Raw genomic sequence first — 24,169 nt, 5'->3', positions numbered from 1 at the left:
CAACATTTTTCATTTTCCTTGTCTGTCATATTAGCCAATATGACAGGTGTGAGGTGGTATCTCAAAGTTATTTTAATTTGCATTTCTCTAATCAATAGTGAGCCACTATGTGGTACAGTGGATAGAGTGCCAGGCCTTAAGTCAGGAAGATCTGAGTTCAAATTTGCCTTAGACACTGGCTAGCTGCTTGACCCTGGGGCAAGTCACTTAAACTCTGTTTGCCTCAGTTTTCTCATTTGTAAAATGAGCTTGAGAAGGAAATGAAAAACTGTTCTAGCACCATTACCAAGAAATCACTAAAAAGGGTCATGAAGAGTCAGACATGACTGAAATGACTAAACAACAAAAAAAAAATAGTAATTTAGAACATTTTTATATGACTATAGATAGCTTTGATTTAATCTGAAAACTGCCTGTTCATATCCTTTGACCATTTACCAATTGAGGAATGACTCATATTCTGATAAATTTAACTCAGTTCCCTATTTACTTGAGAAATGAGGCATTTATCTGAGACTCTTACTTTAAAATTTTTTTCTAGTTTCCTACTTTCCTTCTAATTTTGGCTGAACTGATTTTGTTTATGCAAACCCTTTTAATTTAATGTAATCAAAATTATCCCTTTTACATTCCAGGATGCTCTCTATTTCGTTTGGTCATAAATTCTTCCCTTATCCATAGATCTAACAGGTAAAATATTCCATGCTCCCCTAATTTGTTTATCATATCACCCTTTATATCTAAATCATGTTTTAATTCTAAATCATCGTTGACTTTATTTTGATATATGGTGTGAGATATTGGTTTATACCTAGTTTCTGTCAAACTACTTTCCAGTTTTCCCAAATAATTTTTGTCAAAAAGTGAGTTTTTATCCCAAAAGTTTAGATCTTTGCATTTTTCAAACACTAAGTTACTAGGGTCATTTACTACTCAGTATAGTATACCCTAATCTATACCACTGAACCACCACTCTATTTCTTAGCCAGTACCAGATTGTTTTGATGATTACCACTATGTAATATAGTTTGAAATCTGGAACTGCTAGGTGGCCTACCTTCACATTTTCTAGATCTTTTAAATAAATAAGCTGTTGTCTAAGCATTTCTCCCCCTTTTTGTGCTTACACAGTTTATCTTTCAAATCTAGATGTTGGAATCTGCATTTGTTCTAACTAAATTTCATCTTATATTTGGCCCACAGATCCAGCCTGTTGAGATCTTTAAAGCACCAGATTCTTCCATTTGTGACCTTTTCTAGGTTTTTTTTTTTTACCATCTGTAAATTTGATAAGTATGCCATCTGCATATTTATCCTAGTAAGTTATAAAAATATTCACCACGGAGAGTTAAACTCCATTGCCCCCTGCTACTGGAAGAGTTAACCCTGGACCATGACTTTCAAGGTCCAACCATTCAACCATTTCTAAGTCTGCCTCCTACAGTACCATTTTGCCCAGATCTCTCCATGCTATCCACAAGGATATCAAGTGTACTATGTTTATAGGTGTTCCTCTAATCTGTTGGTCTAGCTGTTGTTGCTTTTGTGGTGGTGGTATAGGAACCTTGCCAACAAAGGGAATGAGGACACTCAGCATGACTAGGATATATATATATATGAACAGAAATGGCTACAGGATGGGGTCTTATACATATCGAAGAGGAAATAATTTACTTTTCAAAGGTTAGTTATACTTCTAGTTATCTCTTTGGGGGAGGCAGATAGCAGGAAGAGAAATGGCACATATGGTTTTGTAAAGATACCATCATTTACTAATTTAGCTGGCAATTCTTAAGGGCTAGATTATCCCCAATGCCATTAAAGTGTTAATAATTGGTGGTGGAGTGGAAAGAGTTAGAAATTATTTACAACCAGAGGCCCTGGTTGAAATTCACCTATTTTATGAGGGTCACAACCCCTTGAGGCCTGTTTTTTCATCGTAAAATGAGGGGGTTAGACCAGGTGACCTCTAATCCAGCTCTGATCCAGTGATATCTATTAAGCTCACTTAGAAATAGAGAAAAATTTTTATTAATTTTATAGACACAGGGTATCACTTACTTTGGCAAAGAATTTAATCTCTTGGTCATGGGGAGACTTTTCTGTTTTCCCACTGCTGACGATGGCTTCTACAAAGACACAATTAACACAACTATCAGGCAGCATAAGACACAGGTGTAGCATTAAAGAGAAACCAACTTGTTTGAAAGCCTTTTCTGAGATGATTTGTGGTCCACAAAATATTTTGTTCTGCAAGTATATTTATTAAACACTATGTATCTATAATAGTTTCTATTAAAAACATCTGAAAGTCTTAGTGTCATTCAAGCTCAGCAAGAATTAGCAGTGTGATATTGCATAGCTAACAGAATTATAATTGTGATCTCAGGACTCTGAATTGTCATTGCTGTTATATCCCTTCGTCAAGCAAGATAGTAGACACAGAGAGGTTTAGTTATCCCTGCTTGGTCAGTGAGCAACAAATATAAGAGTTAAATTTAGAATTAGTAGTAACAAATGAGTTAGACCTAGCAGTGGAATCAATGTCTAAAGTATCCTTCTAGTATGGAAAAAAAACAATACAAAACAAGATTTTCCCTACAACAAATTGTCAAATGTCAAAATAACTATGGACAATGGTAACACAAAATGACCATTATTTAAACAGTACAAAAAGAAATAGCAGCAACTTTGTCAATGTTTCAGGATGAAACTTACCCAAATGGGCAATAAACTCTTGAGCAGAGTCAACATATTTTAGAATCTTCTTCAAAAATTTATAGGCAAACCTCTGTTCCACTGAAGAAGCATCCAATTCCATATCCTTCAGATCCCTAGTTGGGAAATAGGGTAAAATCATCAGGAAATACGAGAGATATTATGACACAAGTAAATATCAATATTGTTTTGTCAAAATTATTTCTTTAAATGAAGATGATTCTTTGGCAATATTAACTTAATAATGACTCATCACTTCAATCAACAAGTCAGTCAGTAATAAGTACCTATTACATACCCATCACTGGCCTAGAAAATAGGGATAGGATACAAAGACAAAATCAGTTTCTACCTTCAATGAGATTATATTCTATTGGGGAAACATGTACACATATAAATAGTACACATATAAATATGCATGTATATATACACACATAATATGCATATACATATATACATACACTTGTGTATTTATATATACATATACACAACACATACCTATATGTATACACACACAAATATGAAATAATATCTGAAAGGAAGGCACTAACATCAGGGGAGATGAAAGGCTTCACAGAGGATGTAGCATTTGACCTGAGATTTGAAGAAGGCTAGGACTCCTACAGGGGAGCTGTGAGGAGGGAATATGTTACAGGCATAGAGGGCAGCCTGTGCAAAGATATGGAGACTGTTGCTTTTGGATAGGTTGGCTGGAGCCAGATTGTTAAAAATGCAGAAGTAGAAGAAACTTCAGAGATCATCTTTCTTCACCAATAGGAAAGAGAAACAAAACCACTACATTTAATTCTTTTTAATCTATAGAAAACTACATGCCTACCCTTGAATAATCTATTCTTATTTTAACAAATTTTTATTGGTATCATTTCCTTTTACATTACTTAAATTTCTCACTGTATTCTATAATCTCCCTCCTTTCAAAAAAGCACTTCTTAATTACAAAGAATTAAAAAGAAAAAAGAAAATGAAGGAAAAATCAGCAAAACCAATTACTAAATTGAAAAAAATCTGATATTACATGCAATGTTCCATGACCAAGGACTTTCTCACCCATGCAAGGGTGAAGAGGAGGTATATTATTTTGTGGTTGTTCTTCTTTCTATTTTACAATGATGTAGTTATTGAATATATGTTTTCCTGGTTCCGTTTACATCATCTTGATTCAGTTCATCTATCTCTTTCCATACTTCTTTGTAATATTCCATTAAATTCATAAACCATAATCTGTTTAGAATTCCCCAATCTGTGTTATCTCCTTTTTTCCATTTCTTTGCTGAAACCAAAATTGCAGTTATAAATATTTTTGTGTAGATGGAGCCTGTTTTGTTATTAATGAGTTCTTTGGGTTATATATCTAGTAGTGAGATCACTGGGTCAAAGGTTATGGTCATTTCAGCCAGATTATTTGCAAAATTCTAATTGTTTTCCAGAATGGTTAAAAAATCTATTCTGAAAACAGAGCAAAAGAAATACCATCATAAATCTAAATGACATTTCTGTCAATCCCACTGTTATAAAATGTCAAACCATCATTTCTCTAAACTTGAAACAAATTTTCTTATGAGGCTTTGGATTAAAATGGCTTTATCCTATGAGTAATTCACCATTCTACCATGAGATTCATATAGCCAAAGCAATGGAGAGCTATTCATATATCTGGTAATATTATGACAATTTATATAACCTCGTATAAAATGTAAGGTCCTTGAGAGCAGAGACTACCTCCTTTTTTCATGGTGCCCCAGCGGCTGGAAAATAGTAGGTGCACTTGCTGAACTGTCTAATTGAATCACCAGAAATGTAGGCAAATGCAAATTCTCCCCCAAACAGATGGCCTAGAATAGAATTGTAGATGCTTTCAAATTCTGAGGTCTGTTTACCCTTCTATAGGAAGAAAGGCTTAACATTTCTCCTTTGTTTACTGCTTGTGTTTTCCGAAAAGAGCCTTTCATACTATTTTCTTATCCTTGTGTGCTACTAGGGTGGGTTATGGGATACTAAAGCCTTCTGTTCTTTTGCATTCTCCCACATTTTTCCTTACATTTTCTATTTTGGGTCTATTCTTCTATATCATTACACTTAATCAATGTTAAATAATAACTATCCCTTCCTTCCTCTTGGTCTTTCTTTCTTTTTGTTGCTTTTTTTCCTTATAATGCTGACAGAGATAATTTTTTCTTTAATTTATGCTTCACCAAATTATTTAACAACAAATCACAGCTTGCTTTGCTTGACTATTTTTATTTGTTATAAAGGAGGGTTCTTTTGGCAAAAGGGGAGTGGAGAGAGGGAGCCAGTGAATGGTGACAGTGATATAAAAGACAACAAGCTGCAAATCATAGCATTCATCCATTCTAGTATAAAGAATAAGCTTTAAATTACAAAGAGATTCTGAATTCAAAGTTTTTCTGATAGATCTCTTCTCCTATCTGATTTCTTGACAATGAAGTAGCAAATATGATTTGCTATTTTATTTATAAGACAGAACGACAACATTTTTCTGGATTTTAAAATAAACGAGTTCTAAGACCCAATCTTCTTGAAAAGGACTCGTGGTTACATCTATAGCAGGGGGAAATTGCAAGAAATTAAAAGCATATAGCACCATAGAGCACAGGAAATAAATTTCTTTAGGGGAGTAGATATACAAATACTGAAACAAAAGATCAGGTTTTTGTTACATAAGAAGAATAGCGAACATGGCCTATATGGCACACCCCAAAGGATCACACTGCACAGTTAAAAACCCAAATTTTCAACAATAACACCTGTTGTTTATATGATGCTTTTAAGGTTTACAAGTGCTTTGCATAAATTATAATGTTATTCTTACAACAAGCCTATGGGATAGGTATTACAATTATCATCCCCATTTTATACATGAGGAAACTGAGGATAAGAGACTTCAAGTGATTTGTCTATGGTCACACAGCAAAAGATTGTCAGAAGCAGTATTTGAACCCAGATTTCTCTACTCCAAGGCCATCACACTTTTCAATGAATCATACTGCTTCTTAAGAAGCATGTACATACAAAAGCAAATTAAAAACTCTGGAAATTATATGTAAAATGTAGGCATAAGGACAGCTAGAGCCTAAGATAGAGAAATATCATGAAAAATTTTAAGAGTTTAAGAATTATTTTTCTTATTAGTTTTTATATGTAGAGTGGTCTCTAGCTGAAAACCTGAAACTAGCATTTCAGGGGTAATTGAATGCTTTCTCAAAATCCTTGGGGTAAGGAAACAGTTCAAGATAGGGATAGAAAACAGGGAAGCATGTGAATGGGAATTATTCCTTATATCTTTAACAGATCAATTTTTCTCTCATAAACTTATGTATAAGAATGAAATTTCATCAATGGATAGCTAATTACAAATGGCAAAAAGTCTCACAGAGACCAGGTCAGTCAATATCTCCTTGAGCTAAATAAAGCCAGCTTCTGTTATACACAATAAAGTGACCAATATTTTCCTCAGGCTTAGAAAGTAAGTTTCCTACAAAAGGCTCCAGAAAAGGTGATACCACTTTCCTCATGATTTCTTTAGATCTTTTTTTAGATATCGCAGCATCTCTTAGTTTCCCTATATTTTAGGGAAGCATTTGACAATATCTCTTACACTGTTCTTGTGGAGATGACAGAAGTAGGTTAGATGGAATGCTCCAGAGATCTGTGCTTGTCCCTGTGTTATTTAATCAGTAGCTGTATAAAGGCTTACTATGAATGCTTAAGTTTGTAAATGGCACAAAACTGAGAAGGAAAGCTAACACCACAGATGACAGAATCAGGATCCAAAAACAATCTTGAGAAGCTACAATATTGGGCTTAACCTAAAAAAGATGAAATCTGACATAGATATTATGAGTTAAGAACATATCTTATAATGGGTTCATAAATCAACTTCATATGAAAAAGAGATATTAGATGTGAGGTATGTCATAGAGAGCAGTTTTTCTGAAAGAGATCAAGGGGGTTTGCGGTATGCTGTTAGCTCAGTATGTGGTAACATCGTGATATGGCAGACAAAAATGATAAAACGATTTTAGGTTACATTAGGAGTCCAAGATTAAGAAAGAATAGTTCCACTGTGCTTGGCTTTGGTCTGAACACATCTGGAATATTGTACTCAGTTCTGGGCATCACGTTTTACAAAGGACACTGATAAGCTGGAGAACATCCAGGATGATGAAGGGTTTTGAGATTATAGGATCATAGATTTAGAGGTAGAAAGGGTAAGACAGGTCATCTAATCTAACTGCCTCATTTTCCAAGTCACACAGATATGGCTAACAAATCTGGGATCTGTGGATGGAGCACTGGATTTGGAGTCAAGAAAATCTGGGTTTGAATACTGCCTTAGACCTTTATTAGCTTTGTGACACTGAGCACATCATTTAATTTCTCTTAGCTTTAGCTTCCTAATTTGTAAAATGGGGATAATAATAGCACTGACTTACTTAACTAACAGTGTTGTTGTGAAGATGAGGTGAGATAAAGTACTTTGCAATATCATCTGAAGAAAATGGAAATACTTAGCTTGTAGAAGGCCAGTATTGTTGGAGGGGGTGCATAATAGGGATCTTGAAGGCCCTATTCACCTAGAAAAGGAGTTAGATGCTGTTTGACCACAGGGGCCATAGGGAACAATGGGTAGAAGTTGCGATGATGTGATTAGAAATGGTATAAGAAAAACAAAACTTCCTAATTGTGAGAGCTATCTAAAAATGTAACTGGATGATTTGAAGATGATAGGTTCTTCCTTACTGAAGATTTTCAAACAAAGGCTGGATGAACACAATAGTGGATTTTTTTTTCAGATGTCAGTTGGACTATACATCTTCTGAGTCCTTCTAATTCTGAGATTGTGTGATTCTTTCTCATGGGTTCCATTTCCTATCTCAAGTTAAACCTATTAATTAACTCATTTTTTTCAAAATAGATATTTTTCAATTCCAAAAGACTTAACTGTTGTTCTTTCTCCTATCAATATTAGGCAGAGATCAGGAGGGGGTGACAAACCAAGGTAACTGAGGACAAGAAATAGTAACAGAGGGAATATCTGGGAAAAATTACTTACCTAGATACAACAATACCATTCACCTGGAGGAATTTAAATAGCTCCTGAGCTTTCTCTCTGTCCCTGAACTTCTCCTTGGCTGTCAAAGTATCATATGGCACTAAGAGAGGGTGACTGCCTCCACCTATGATAAATTAAGAGAACTATAATGCACTTTGTATCTTCCCTTTCATTTACAGGAAGTAACATACCTGATGCCCAGTGTTATTTCCTCTGCATACTCTGTAAACTAGCCATACCTTTGTTTTCCAGTTCCATCTTTTTCTTTTTGGCCCAGATATTGTGATAGTTCTCAGCCACAACCTCTACCATCCCCTGTAAAGAGAAAGCCATTGACAATGTGAATAGGTTGGTGGCAGAAAGAAAAATGAGCTCATCAATGACAGGCTATTTTTGGATGGATTAGGAAAGGAACGTTACTAAAAGCTTTTGGTTTATTGCTCAGTGTTTCCTATCATTACTTTAGTCTACGCTTATGCACCTCATTAGTTATACAACATCACCAAAAAATCTAATCCTGTTTTTCTGTTTTTTAACTTATTAATCTCTTAGGGGGATACATGAAAAAAAAATAAACATTTCAATTTGAAGTTGCAAATCAGCAGTATGTCATTTTAGAATAGAATTTCAGAATCTTAGGGCTGGGGAAATCCTTGAAAAGGTCATCATGTCTATTCCTGTTCATATGGTAATCGGACTGGGAATGAGGAATGAGGAATTTAGTCACTTGTATTTTCTGGTTTCGCTGCTTATGAGGGTAGAAAGAACACGAATTTACATTGGTCCAGTAGTTAGGAAAACAAACTATGGCTCTCTAGTTATCAAGGTAAGGAAACTAATGACAGCTATATTGGTGAGAGACTGGCATAAATAAAACTTTACAAATAAAATTCATTCACATAAGGACCATATCATTATAAAGGGAAAGTGGATATTGAGTCACGTACAGATCTCTAATCTAAAAACAAATGAACAGATTTGAAATAGAGTATCACTGGCTTTGTTGCCACAGCCTGCAAATGTCAAGGGAATAAAAGGCAGAGGTTGAAATAGAAGTGGGGTGGAGAAATAGGAGTTAGCAGAGATATTTCAAAGATCCAGGCTGTTTCATTCTCTCCCACTGCATTTTACATTCCTCTCTCTGTGTCCTTTATGCTGATATGAAACAGGCATTTGTGAGGTGCCATAGTGAAGGCCTAATCAGTACACAATGGGTTTTACAAAAGCGAAGGAAGGATGGTACAGTGGAAAGTATGCTCGATTTGGACTCAGAGGACAAAGTATTCATAATTATCTGTATAACTTAGGGGGAAATCATTATGTGCCTCACTTTCCTCATCTGTAAAATGAGGGGGTTGGATTAGATGTCATCTGAGAGCTAGAGCAATGATTCAATGAGTCTAGAGAGGTGGGCTTTGGGTGCACTTGTTATTGAAGCAATAGCAAGTGAATGAAGTTCACATACATAGATAATTGAATAGATAATAGCCAAACAGTAGAACTTCATGGATTAATTGCTATTTGTTTTTGTTTTTCACTTTAGTACTATACTTTTCTGTTCATTACTTTCTCTTTACCATGCTGCATTAGGCTCAACTGAACCCACAGCCCTTGCTGTACTGAATTGTCACACGGTATTAAAAATTTCAAGAGAAACTCTAAGCCTGGAACTATCTGAAAATACTTTTCCCATGTCTCTACTCAATGTGATACATTCCTAATACTCTAGTTTTGGCATTTTAGGCCAGCAGTTCTCAAAGTCTGTAGAGCCCTAGGGTCCCTGAGACTTTTTCAGGAGGTCTATGAGGTCAAAACTCTTTTCATAATAATACTAAGACATTATTTGCCTATTAAAGTACTCTTCCCTTTTCCAACTACATATCTGTATAAGCATAGGTTTTCTTCATATATCTCAACCAAAACAGCATATCACAATAGACTGAATCTAGAAACATATCAGAATACAGCTGTTTTCAATTAAACCAGACATTAAAGAGATTTGCAAAAATATGTAAAACAATACCACTTTTCTCACTAATTTTTTGATTTTTAAAATTTAATTTTTCATTGCGTTATTTATATAAAATGTGAAGGGTTTTTAAAATTATTTTAAAGTTAATAAATATTTTAAACATTTATCAGTTTAGATTTCTAATAAGGTAAATATCAATAAAATACAAACATCGACAGACCTTTTCTTTTGTGGCAACATCTATTCTTATATTCAGTCCTCAGGGGTAAGAAACCTTCATAATGTATCTTATAATATGTGTAACAGAAAGTGCACTAGAATGGATATCAGGAAGTCTGAGTTCTAGTTCTGACTCTATCACTGACCATCTTTATAATATTGGACAAATCATTTTACCTTTCTGGGCCTTAGTTTTATCACCTATAAAATGAGGGAGCTGGATTGGATGATCTTAAAGGTCCTTTCTAATGCTAATATTTTCTATATATAATATATGTCTATAATATAATAAAATCTTAATTCTAAGATACACTGTCAAAGGTAAATTACACTGTTCTGAAGAATATGGACAGCAAAAACATTAGTACTGACCTGGACTTCCCTAGAAAGCACAACATTTGAAAGGTCAAGTGGAGAAGGATTGTAGCTGTTGCCCTAGAAAAAGCAAAATAAAATTACTTGATCTGACATATCTCCCTCATTTTTATTATTATTCCTGGCTTCTGCTATTTTTAGCCAGCACAGCAGCAAGTCTCTTCTGTTTCCTATTTTGAGTAACCGGGAGAAATGAAGAATGTATGCCTTAAAGGAGATACAAAAACTGAGGCGGGCTGGTAGCAAGGAGACAAACGAAGGAAAAGAAGGTGGTAAGAATGACCAAGGAGTATTGGATTTCATCTTGAACCAGACTTGAGGACTTTATATGGAACTGCCCTGGATGTCCTAAGAAACTGAGAAATCCAGTGGTTGGACTGTAAGAATCATGAAAAGTTGTAGGACAGACAAAAGATGGAAGGGAAAGAGAAGGAGGAAAAGTAAAAGAGAGGGAGAGTAAGAGTAGGAGTAAGAGGTAAAGGCAGAGGGAGAGGTTAACTCTGCTCCTTCCAAGATGGAGAGGGGAGATGGTATTAACAGTCCTCAGGAATGCAAGCAACCCTGGAGATTTACATGTACTTTGATACTAATAGTTAATTTTCTAAGTCTTATTTTGTTTACCCCTTTAAAAAAACAACTCCATTTTATAATATTATGAACTAATATTATGAATATTACCAATAAGCAAGGAATCTTTCTTGGAATACCAAGGATTATGATGCATGTTTTCTCAGATTTCCTTATGAGGCAAGAAAGTTAAGGGCATTTCCCAAATTGTACCTGGGCCTGTTGTGTCATAAGATACTTTCTGACATAAAGATTGCATAACAAAGATTTTTGTTTACTTGTGGGATAACCAGACTCATCCACCTAGTGCTACTCCTAATGAAAATCTCATGCAATAAAATTCCATGGACAGTATTCCAGAGTACTTATTTCCCCATAGGTTTAAAGAGTCTGGCTCTAAACAGTCCCGTCTTACTTGGCTGGCTTGGGAAATGCTGCGAAGCTTCTCATTTTCCCGCTGTTGTATGATTGCTTCACTTTCTCTGGTCCTGTCTATTGTCCAGCCCACAGCTAGCATGGTTTTCAGAGACTCTCTGGCAGGCCAGCGATAAATTTCCTTCTCCTAGAAACAAATTCAAGTAAAATTGATTTGCAAAGAATAGATATTTTGATAAACCTTTCAATTCCAAAGGGATGCAGTGTGGTGCCTATTAATTTAAATTATGTTATGAATTATTAGTGAATGAGCTAGCTATTTCAGGGGCTAAAGCAAAGTCACTGGATAAAAAAAAAATTAAATTCAAGACCCTCAAAAAGGTCTGTTGCCTTCAGTTTAAATGTGTCATGCCATTAAAAAGCATTTGGAGTTTTGTGAGGAAGGAGAAGGGTATAAGCAAGGACAAAAGTAAGAAAATAATGATTGGTGTTTTAATTTAATTTAATTTAATTTAATTTAATTTAATAGAAGTGGAGGAAATATGAAAATGCCTTGGTAAGAAAAGTTCTAATTTAGGTAGTTATATTTTCTTGACCTCAAAATTAGTTCTAGACCTCCATGGGACTTGGCTTAAAATTAGAAAACATGCAATACACTAAGCATGAAGGTAGGGCTACGCATCCTCTGAATGGAACAAGAATGCTTATTGAGAAAATGGCACAGAATCAGAGTCAGAAAGGAATTATATAACATATTTATCCACACAGTTCTTATATAAACATGCTTAGAAACATCATCCTTTTTCATACCACTTGGAAACTTTCCTTGTTTTCCCTCTCCTTGTCTGTTGTGTTCTCAGAAATAATTTTTACTTGAGAAGGATTAGGCAGCTTCCTAATTTCCCTCGGGGCTTACTTCCTTTCCCCTAATTAGAATCGCTCATAGTTTATTTGCAAAGGTTTTTGCAAAAGAGAATAAACTTTTTTCTGGTCCCTATATGTTAAATAACACCTCTTTTTACGGATTTTAAGAAGCTAGACAGTAAAATATGAGATTGCATTCTGGGAATTAAATCCTGGGTGTGGGGCAGAGAAGGAGAAGTTGCTCACAGAGAGGAAACAAGAATTTATTTTATCATTAAAAAATCTCTAAATTTTGTGTGAATCCTCTGTTGGCTCTCCTATGGCCGATTGAGGAAACTTCTCTAGGATGGAAAAAACATTGTGTACAGAGTGAGATATTTTTCTCTTCCACTGTTTCTTACCTTATCAGTTAATGTTTTAAAAGGTCTTATTAATGGATGTGTCTTCACATTTTCATCCAGAGAGATACCATATTTCCATCCATTCTGACTCTGTCGGGGGAAAGTTTTTCAGTTTAAATAGCATTTCTTGGGCATTAAACATCCCTACTTGTGACCCAACTGACTGTCTCCTATTTAGCTAAACAAATGAGCCAACTGCAAAGAAAGGACTATGCCAAATATGTTTGCAAATCCCTTGGAAATTCTATCCTCAATCCTTAAACCTTTAGACTGCCTTCTGAATTATAAATTCTGTTTCCTTTAATTCCTATTTTATGTGGTTGTACTCTTTAGATACATACTTGTATTCTAGGTTTATATAAAGCAGGAACAAAGGGCCTGTGCACCATGCTTCCCAAAGGCTTGAAAGATATGCTAAGATTTGAGCAGTTGCTCAAGGGCCACATGCCATGACGAATTGGCTACTTGAGCAAAACTGGAGTGACCTGGGTTTAAGATTAATTCCAGTCCTCTTACAGACATATATTGCCACATGGCAGGATGCTCAACTCAAGTTATCCTACTGATTATTAGTTAATCTCTTGATTTAGAAAAAGCTGAGGATGGACAGGTAACTGTTCTGACCAACATGATAGCATTCTAAGTTTAAGGAGCGGATTTTTAGTCCTTAGTACGCCCCCAATGAAACACACTACCCACCTCCAAAGTCTAAACATTTACTAGACATTTTAACTTGGTATTGACTCAACATTCAGGGACAGACAACACTAACCAGTGTGAGGACTATCTGTATGGTCAATGATAACTCTAGTGACCAATTAGTTGAATAATAATCACAATAAAACAACTCTGCTAAAGGACAATCCATCATCCATAGTCCAGGGAGGGAGGCAGGGTGAGGATCGAGGGAAAAGTAAGAGAATGCTAACTAGAATGAGGTACAGCAGGAAATGCTTGCCCTGAGATTGCTATGATAGTTTTGAAGGCTTGGCAGGTCTATTTAAACACTGGCCAATACACCCTTACTCTATTCATTGCTCGATGGATAGCAAACTCTCATAAACTTATACTTGCTCCATTCCAAAGATTCTGAATCCTAGGCTGATGATGCACAAACCCTGTTGCTTACCTTCAACTTACTGCTCCCTTGTGCCTATCCTCTTCTACCCGATCCCCATAAGATCCCATTCCATATCTGCTACTCCCCTCCTCCTCCCCCACTGCGCTTATTCCACAATGAATATACTTCTTTTCATCTTAAATCTCTTCCTTTTTCATTCCTTCTATAATCAGCTCACTGGAGACCTGGCTACCTCCTGATGATACCACTTCCCTTGCCACCACACCAGTATTTCTTACTTTTTCTCTCATATTACACTCCCCTCCTCCCTCCCACTCACACCTCCAACTACAAGATTAGAGTGGGGGCAATTGAAATACTCCTTGCTCTTCACTGCCATTGTTAGAATCTCTCTCTATCACCTTCACTAAACAGCCTCTCCTCGTGTTTATCACCCAATCAAAATCTTGGTGGTTTTAACACACCAACCTTCAGAGCATTCTCCTTCATTCCTCAAAGAATTTAGTGCTTAGCTAAACAGTTTTTCTCTCTTTCCCATCTCCTGACTTCATATTAGGATACTTCAAAATACATGTTGACACTCTGTCAAATACCTTAAATTCCTACCTACTCAATTCCCATGACCTATTTCTCCACTCTATCTTAGCTCCACACAAAGATGGTCTTACCTTTGATCTGGCCATTACCCACAAGTATTCCACTTGCTTGTTCACAAAATAGGAGCAGCTAGGTGGCACAGTGGATAGATCACTGGGACTGCAGTCAGAAAGGCCTGAGTTCAAATCCAGCCTCAGAAACTTACTAGTTGTGTGACACTGGGCAGCTCGCTTAATCTCTGTTTGCCTTAGTTTCCTAAACTATAAAATGGAGATAATAATAGCACCTACCTCCCAGTGTTGTTGTAAGGATCAAATGAGATAATAATTGTAAAGTGCTTAGCACAATGCCTGGCACATAGTAGACACTATATAAATGTTATCTGTTGTTATTAAACTTTGAAATTCCCTTATGATCATAACCTTTTGTCCCTCCATCTTTTCCCTATATTTTATGACTGCTTTGTTCTATGTCCTCACTGTGACCTTCATTATCTGCATCACTCGGTTCTTTGCCAGGCCATTGTACCTGCATTGGCTAAACTCTTCTTTCCCTATGTCAACCTCTCCATGAGTAATTCAACACTAAGCTACTCTTTATTCTCAAGTCCCTTGCACTCTTATCCTATAGTTGATGATAGCCTTACAAAGCCGTGACCTTGGATTACTCCCTTGATTGACCTCTGCATTCATATGCTGCTGAATGGAACTGGAGAAAATCATGAAATTCTACTAATTGGGTCACTATAAATTTATGTTATTTAATCTCAACAATACCCTTACTACAGCAAGCAGTCTATTCCCACTATACCATTCCCCATACTGGCTGTTCTAAACTTTGTCTTTCTACAAGACTTTCATGGCATAACCTCCCTCTATTTTTTTAGCTGAGGACCTTGTTTCATAAATACCAAAGGCCATTTGTTGACAATTCTCCCGTCTCCCTTCCTCATTTCAGATCATTCATAGAACTTACCATACTATACCCTTCATTCTGATCTTGGATGAGGTGGCACTTTTCCTAGCCAAATCAAATGTTTCTACTAGCATCCTTGATCCTATCCCTCCAGGGTTGTAAACATAGTAAAATTAGTAATAGTAAATTGACTCCACTCTCAACCCTACTTTCATTAATCTTCAATCTCTCCCTGTTTCCTGTTTCCCTGTTGTCTACAAACCTGTCCATGTCTTTGTAATCCTTAAAAAAAACAACCCTCATTTGATCCTACCATCCCTGCTAGTTATTATTCTGTATCTTTCTTCTCCCTTAACTCCTTGAGAAAGTTATCTACACTAGGTACTTTCACTTCCTCTCCTCTAATTCTCTTCTAAATCCTCTGTAAATTGTCTTTCAAACCTGTTCCTATGATCACGAACCAAAACTGCCCCCTTTAGAAAGTTACCAGTAATCTTTGAACTAATGGCTTTTTTTTTCAATCCTGATGATTCTTGGTCTTTCTGCAGCAGATAACATGGACACCTTTTCCTTCTAGATGTTCTCTCAATAAGTTTTTGTGACACTGTTCTCTTCTGGCTATCTTCCTGACTGCTCTTTCTAAGTATCCTTTATTGTTTCTTCATCTGTGTCATCCCCATTAACTTGGTGTTCCCAGAGGCTGTGTTGTAGACCATTTTCTCTACTCTTTCTATACTATTTTATTTGTTGATTGCATCAACAACTATGGATTCATTTACCATCTTTATGCAGATGATACCCAGAATTACCTCTTTCCTGAGATCTATTCTTACATCAATTGTCTTTTTAACATCTCTAACTGGGTGTTTCACAGGTATTTCAAACTCAACATATCTAAATCAGAACTCCTGCTCCCCCTCAAACCCTCCGTGAACTTCCCTAATACTGTTAAGGGCACCACCAGCATTCCAGTCACTGAGGCTCACAACCTCACCATCATCCTTGACTCTTTCACTCACTACACATATTCAATCTTTTGCCAAATCTTGTTGCGGCTACATTTACATCTCTTGTATATAACCTATTCTCTCCAGTCATACAAGTGAACTCTAGTTCAGGTCTTCATTATCTCTAACCTAACTGAAACAGCCTTCTGATTGGTCTCCTTGACTCCAGTCTCTCCCTATTCCAATCTATACTCTACTCAACTGAAAATGTCTTAAAGTACATGTTTGATGGTTTTATTCCACTGTCACATCTCCCATGAGTTCTAATAGCTCACTGTCAGGATCAGATATAAACTCCATTGTTTGCTATTTAAAGTTTTATACAACCTGACCCCTTCCTACCTTCCCAATCATCTTACCTTGCACTCTTGTTCATATATTCTATACTCCAGTAGCACTAGGCCATCTTGCAATTCCTTAAATTCTTAATACTGTATCTCCTACATGCACATTTTTTCATTAGCTGTCCCCCATGCCTGGAAATGATCTAATCCCTCACCTCCACCTCTTAGTTTCTCTGATGGCCTGTCCACTAATTATAATTATTTTTTGGATGTGAAGAAGTACTTCATAGTTTCTTTAATATGCATTTCTTTAATTATTAATGTTTTGGAGTTGCTTTTTTTATATGGCTGTTTAACAACAGCTTGGATATTTTCCTTTGAGGATCTCATGTCTTTGATGATTCATCAACTAGGGAATGGCTTCTCTTCTTCAAAATTTCAAACAATTGTTTATTTATATTGGAAATTAGATCTTTATCAGAGAAATTTGCTGCAAAGTTTTTTTTCCTCATTAACTTTCACTTCTAATTTTAGTTGTATAGCTTTTCTGTGAAAAAATTTTAATTTCATACAATCAAAATTGTCCATTTCATCCTCCCTGATACTCTTTATCTTTTGCTCTTCACAAAATCTTCCACTATGCACAGATCTGGAAGGAAATTTCTTCCTTGTTCTTCTAATTTGTTTATGATATGACTTTTTTATATATAAGTTATGTAAGCATTTGTAGTTAATATTAGTGAATGTATGAGGTATTTGTCTAAACCTAACTTCTCCCAAACTGCTTTCGTGTTTATTTTTTAAAAATTTAATCCTTAGTAGTTATTTCAGTAAATGAGGACTTAGGGATTATAAAACACTAGACTGCCAGGTTTGTTTGTTTCTGGATGTTTATACCTAATCTGTCCCACTGATTGATCTCTCTTTTTCAACCAATATTTAATAATTTTGGTGATTCTTGCTTTGTAGTAGAGTTTGATATCTGCTACTTTTTTACTTTTTTCATATTTTCTCTATCATGTTCCAGTTACTGTGCTAAGCACTTTTACAAATATTACCTAATTTGATTTGCACAACAACTCAATATAGATACCTTTCAATATAGATACCAGAACTTTGGTACATTTTGGCATAATATAGATGCCTTTTATTTCCTTGAATCCTGTCTATTTTTGCTGTTGCTTTGTCAAATGACTGCTGATCTTTACTTCTTAAAGTCAGCTATGGCATAATAGATTTTGCTCTAGCCCTCTTCTTTAATCCTGTGTGAATCTTTATCTTTCAATTCTGTTTCTTTGAAACCATATAATGTTGAATTCTGCTTCTGGTTCATTCTGTTACTCTCTTCTATTTTATGGGTGTGTTTACCCATTCACATTTATAGTCATGACCCTTACTTACATATTTCTCTCTATCCTTTTTTCTTATATTTTTCCTTTCTTTGCTTCCCCCCTTCCTCACTTCTAAGAGATCTTGGCAGTTTTCTTTCACAATTTCTTGAAATATGACATCCAGATTATTATTTCAAAAAACATAGTGGTTTTAGGTAATCCAGTGATTCTTAAATTATATCTCTTCATCTGTTTTCTAGGGCTGTTGGTTTGGGAGTCAAATATGTATTTTTTAGTCTTTTGAATTACTTTTAGTATTTCTGATTTTTTCTAATTCTAATTTTCAAGCAATCTGTTACTTAGGTAAAGTTCTGTATTCCACTGTGCTAAACTATTCATTCTCTATTCAAGTCTCTCCTTCAAAGATTTAATTTCTTTTACAATTCTTTCAACTAGGGTTCTCATTTCATTTGTAATATCATTTTAGCTTTTTAAACAATTCTTGGTTTCTTCATAATATTCTAGTTGACACTATGGTCAAACTCTGTTTTTCTTTGAGACTTTCCTTGTAGGTGGTTCTTCAGAGTTAGCTTCTTGGACATCTCTTTTACTTTAACAGTTCTTTATGGTAGAAGTCTTTTTGTTTTGTTTTGTTTACTCATTCTTTCACCTTACTGCCCAAATTGGGATTTTGTTTTAGGACCAGGATTTGCATATTTCTAGACCTTTGTTGGTCCTGTTTTATATTCTCTAAGGTCCTGCTGCTGCTTTCTTTAGGTACTGAGTGCTGTATTCTTCAAGGATCTCAGGAGGCATCTTGGGGCAGGGACCTGATGATGTTCAGTGAACTCTAATTGGTCTTATACAGGGAGAGTCTGATCATTGTCTTCCCAGGGCTGAGCTTTGTAAGCTCCCAAAACTGGTGTGTTTCTGGGCAACACAACTGCAAACCTGTTCCTAGTTGAACCTACAGAAAACTGCTGATGGCCCTAGCCCTTGTCAGCTATCTGGAAGACTGATGGTTCAGAGAAACAGAACTGTAGGCTGTCCAGAAGGTCTGGCCTGGATGCTTGGTTGCAGGTTTCAGATGGATAGACCACCTCACTCTAAGGTCAGAGTCACACACTTACTTTCTTCTCTTCCTCCTCCTTGCCTGGTACATAGACTCAAGCCTGGCCTAAGCTGTATTTGCTGGATGGGTCACTATTCAATCAACAGAATGTACTGAAACTGGTCCATTATCACACACTGAACTGTTGTCCATGATCTCTTGGATATAACACCGATCCATAAAAACTTAAGAACAACATTTTTAATACATGTCATCATACCAAATATTCATACTTTCTAATACATGGAAAGAAAAACTTACAAAATAGAGACCTGTCAAAGAAGATAAAAATCATAGTGGAACAGGATGAGATACATATTTCTGTTGGCCTGTCTGTTCCTGGATTGGTTCTGAGGATGCTTTTAATGGGCCTATAGAAGATGAGTCAATATCCTCATACTGTTATTTGATTAAAAAAAAACAATTACTTTATCTACCTGTGCAATAGCCTGTAGGATAATAATATAAAAGAATAATGTATGGTAACATATTGTTTCAGGATTGTTTCTATCTAAATGCCACTGAAAGAGATAAGAAGAAAGAGAAGATAATGATGACAATGAGGATGACAACATGTGGTGAATCATATTGCTTTGTTCGTAGAAAGAGGGAGTTATGATGGAAAGTCAGGACCAAGTTAGTTCCACCAGAAAACACAGAAAGGTTATTCTTAGGAAGCCTGGATTTAGTGATCAACATAGATTTTGCAAGGAACTGTTGAAGACTATAGTATATATTATAAAGTACATATACTGTATATAGTATATACATAGCATATATATAGTATGAGACTATACTACATACATCACTCAACTGCAAATTTAGCACCTTTTAAAAACTCAGAATAAAATACAACCTAATGGGGGCAGCTAGGTGGTACTGTGGATAGAGCACCGGCCCTGAAGTCAGGAGGACCTGAGTTCAAATTCGGCCTCAGACCAAACACTTGACGCTTACTAGCTGTGTAACCCTGGGCAAGTCACTTAATTCCAATTGCCTAAACAAAAAATAAGAAGAAGAAGAAGAAAACACAACCTAATGAGTATAATTAACTATAGAAACTTGTTATGATTATTGAGATAATAATAAAAACAATAACAACTGACATTTATGTAGTATTTTCAGCATGGAGAAGCTGATAGAGAGCTAGACCTAGTGTCAGAAAGATCTGAGTTCTAGTACATTCTTCCATATGTATTGTCTCTATGATTCTAGACAAGTCACCTAACTTCTCAGTACCCAAGAAAACTCTCTAGGGTATAAAAAACTATAGAGAATGTGTTGATCTGCATTGTTAGAGACAGTCCTTTACCAGGAGCTCCCTACACCAATGAAATCACATTTCAGGAAAAAAACAGACATACAGATTTGTATGCTATATTTAAAATGATTTATAGACATTATTTCATTGAATCATCACATTCATCCTCTGAAATAAGTACTAGATGTCTTATTATGTCCCTTTTCTAGATAAGGAAATAGGTTGATAGAGGGTAAGTAATTTGCCCAGGCTCACACAACTAATGTATGAGGTGGGATTCAAACCTAGGCCTTCTTGATCAGAGATAGCACAGTACTTAATTTATGACACCACATTTCCTCTCAGTAATGTTAATTATAAGAACTAGCAGAGCCCGAAGGAAAGTGTTGCTGCATTGGAAAAGAACAGGGCCAGGTTCTGATAATGCCTTGAATAATGTAGAACTTTTAGGACTTGTTTTTCCTCTTCGTGATCCAGTTTCTTTCATCTAAAAGTGGGGATAATATTTCTTGATCCCTCCTGAGTTCACAAAATTTTCAAACGGGAAAATGTGAAGCCATTTAGGAAATAAATGTGTTCTAGAAATAACAAAGTATTAGTCTATCATTATTATCTTTCTTATTGCCAACATTAGCCCCAAATAGGAAAGTAGAAAGGGGATGTACATAAAGGGATGAACAGAATTGAGAGTACTTTAGAATAGTTAAGACTTAAAAGTGATTTTAGCCCCAAATTATACCCAGTTAGCTTCTTCTTCATGTGAAAACAGATTAATTGTTCTGGGCCATGTAGCCCACATTTTCAAACAGATGGTCCATTAGAATTTTGGATTCCTTTGGCTCAACTCCTATGGTATAGCTTTCATTCTTTAACAGCTGATAAAACAGTTAAGCTTACTAAGCATACAGTCAGTTAAGGAATTTTGAATGCTAGATGTAATAACGGAATTAAAAAATATTTTATTCATTTTAATCAGTCAGTATCCACCTCCTTGTCCTCCCATTCCATTCAATTGAGAATACAAGAAAAAAAAATCCATTAAGAACAAGTATAGTCAATTGAAACAAATTTCTAAAAAAAAAAATTCTCTCATTTTGAGTCCTTCGCCTTTCTATCTAGAGGTGCATAGCATGTTTCATCATTAGTCCTTTGGAATCTTGTTAGGTCATTACTCTGATAAGAATTTACCACAATGGTATTCTGTCACATTGATGTACCATAGTTTGGTAACATATTCCCCAATTTATGGGCGCCTCCTAAGAATCTCATCCTTTGCCACCTCAAAAAGAACTATAAATACTTTTGTACATTCTTAGTTTGTTTTGCTCAGGACTAATCTCTCCCTTAACATACACTTCCCCTCTAATTCCCCCACCCTACTTCTCTCCATTCCCTCCTATTTCCCTGTTGAGTGAAATGTATTTCTATACTAAACTGTGAATGTAAGTATTCTTCCTTTTTTTGACCAGTTTATATGAGAATGAGGTTCAAGTGACAGTTGTCTCACTCCATCCCCCTCCTCCTTGTTTTTATAGATATCTCCTTGTGTTCCCTGATTATGTCAGACAATTTTCCCTAATCTTCCTTCCTTTCCCTTCCTTGTCAATATAATCCTCCTTTCTTTCCATTCTTTTCTTTTCTTTTCTTTTTTTTTTTTGGCTAGGCAATGGGGTTAAGTGACTTGCCCAGGGTCACACAGCTAGTAAGTGTTATGTGTCTGAGGCTGGATTTGAACTCAGGTCCTCCTGAATCCAGGGCCAGTACTCTATCCACTGTGCCACCTAGCTGCCCCCATTCTTTTCTTAAGGTCATCAAAACAGAACCTAGGTTTTATTTATCTGAATTTCCTCTATGAACTTTGATGATAATATAAAGTTCAGAGAAGACATAAGTATCACATCCCATATTTGAATGCAAGTACTTTATAGTTGTTTAGTCCATTCATGTTTACCTTTTTAAATGTTTTTCTTTGTTTCAGTTTTTAACTTCAAAGTTTCTCTGTAGCTCTGGTCTTTTCATCAGGTATATTTGGAAATCTCCTCCTCCTCATCCCCACAGCATAATACTCAGTTTTGCTGGGTAAGTTATTCTTAGCTGTAAGCCCATATCCTTTGCCTTCTGGAATGTAATATCCCAAGTTCTCTGCTATTTTACATTGGTGGCTGCTAAATCATGTGATGTTGATTGTATCTCCTCAGTACTCGAAATCTTTCTTTCTGGCTGCTTGCAGCATTTTTTCTTTTATCTGGAAGCTCTAGAATTTGGCTACAATGTTCCTGGAAGTTTTGATTTTGGGTATTCTTTCAGGAAGAGACAAGTAGATTCTTTCTATTTTGATTTTGCCCTCTGGTTCTAAGATTTCTGAGTAGTTTTCTTTGAAGATTTCTTGAAATATGAAGTAGGCTGTTTTTTATTATGGTGTTTGGATAGTCAATGATCTTGAAATTTTTTCTCCTTGATCTGTTTTACAGATCAGTTGTTTTTGTTATAATTTACATTTCTTTTCTTTCTCTTTCTCTCTCTCTCTTTTCAGCCTTTTGTCTTTGTTTTAATAACTCTTTTACGTTTGTTCTGAGCATCTCTACCACCATAATAGCTCATTATGATGGGGTTATTTTTTTGTTTGTCCATTCTTCCAGCCTACTTCCTGACTTTAGAATTTATATTACTACTGAGCCCTGCCACACTTTTGAAGAGAAGATCTGGGCTGGTCTTCTTGCTGATTTCTTGGGGTAAAGAATGTTGCGTGATATGAGGATCTCAGAGATAGGCTGGGGATCTTTAAACCCTGAGTGTTCCCAAAGTGGTCTGATCCTGCAAATTTTGATTGCCACTCCCTCCCCTGATTCCACCCTGGTTTAAGTTCCACAAATTCCTGATCTGGGTTTGGGTCTGAACAAGAGTAAATTGCTGCTGGACTGACTGCCCCATCAACAAGCTGGAAAGTTATCTTGGGTTCAGAGTGGCACAAATTATAGGCTTCCCTTTGGTCTGGGATTCCTGCCTTGTTTATTACTTGGCATGCTGGACTAGATACCAGAAGTGGGACTCTGCTCTGACTTGGGGTCTAAGCCACACCACTATTGGTACTAGTTTCTGAACTTCTTTCTTAATACACTGCCCAGGATCTTCCTGACCAGAAATACCACTCTTCCACTCAAGTCCTTTTTTGGAGTCCTCTTTGAATCTGTGACTCAGAACTGGTAGCAACAAAGCTGTCAGTTGGCATTTGTCCCCATCACAGTGCCCTTGAATGGGCCTAGGAGTACTCTGTGAGAATTTTGAACCTCTTCTTGCACTGGTATACACCCTCTTCTTGGGCACTGCAGTGAGAAGTGAGTTCTCTCCCTTCTCTACAAGTCTCCCTTTCTTTCTCTCTTTGTCAAGTCTGTATGGACAAATGACTTGCTGTGACTTTTCCTGGACTTCCCCATCAGGATTCAGTCTGGTGCATTTTCTGGATGTTTGAACATGTACATAGAGTGATGCTCCTACTCATCAGTCATCTTGGCTCCTCTTCAATGACTCACTTTTTAGAGGAGACTCTAGAAGTGCGATCACGGACTACAACATAATAACTATTATGGTTGGATCAGTATTCTTGCCCAGAATAAAACTTTCTGGATCAGCAACAGCCATCTATGTTGTCCCTCTGCTACAATTTTTTTCATTCTGCAAACCATTTTCCATGGAGCTGACAAAATTATATTCCCGAAGCACAGTTATGACTGTGCCGCTCACCTCAATAATCTTGGGTTGTCTCTAGTGTTAAATATAACCTCTTCTGTTAGTATGTAAAGCATTTTATTATCTGGCTCCAATGCACCTTTCCAGGCTTATCATACATTACTCCCCTTCATTCACTTTACATTTCAGATAAACTGGCCTTCTTGCTGTTTTTTCTACATGCCATTCTCTTTCTTTTCTCTGTGTCTTTGCATAATCTGTCCTCCATGCATATAATATCTTCCTCCTCTGCCTCTTAGAATCCCTAGC

General features: G+C 36.1%; 1 protein-coding gene across 1 annotated transcript in view; it reads right to left on the bottom strand.

Moving 5' to 3' along the window:
* Positions 1-24,169, bottom strand: part of RYR3 (ryanodine receptor 3) — a 579,223-nt gene that overhangs the window by 138,991 nt on the left and 416,063 nt on the right. The window contains exons 53-59 of the mRNA XM_027869916.1: positions 12,587-12,676; positions 11,362-11,508; positions 10,377-10,439; positions 8,053-8,128; positions 7,814-7,937; positions 2,719-2,834; positions 2,062-2,129 (exon numbers count right to left, since the gene is read on the bottom strand). Of these exons, the coding sequence (XP_027725717.1) occupies positions 2,062-2,129; positions 2,719-2,834; positions 7,814-7,937; positions 8,053-8,128; positions 10,377-10,439; positions 11,362-11,508; positions 12,587-12,676 (684 nt within the window). The remainder of the gene's footprint in view (positions 1-2,061; positions 2,130-2,718; positions 2,835-7,813; positions 7,938-8,052; positions 8,129-10,376; positions 10,440-11,361; positions 11,509-12,586; positions 12,677-24,169) is intronic.

Source organism: Vombatus ursinus, unplaced genomic scaffold (assembly GCF_900497805.2).
Source record: "Vombatus ursinus unplaced genomic scaffold, bare-nosed wombat genome assembly UNPS02014794.1, whole genome shotgun sequence".
Classification (NCBI taxonomy): Eukaryota; Metazoa; Chordata; class Mammalia; order Diprotodontia; family Vombatidae; genus Vombatus; species Vombatus ursinus.
Note: the sequence above shows the minus strand (reverse complement) of the source record. Positions and strands in the feature narration are given on the sequence as shown.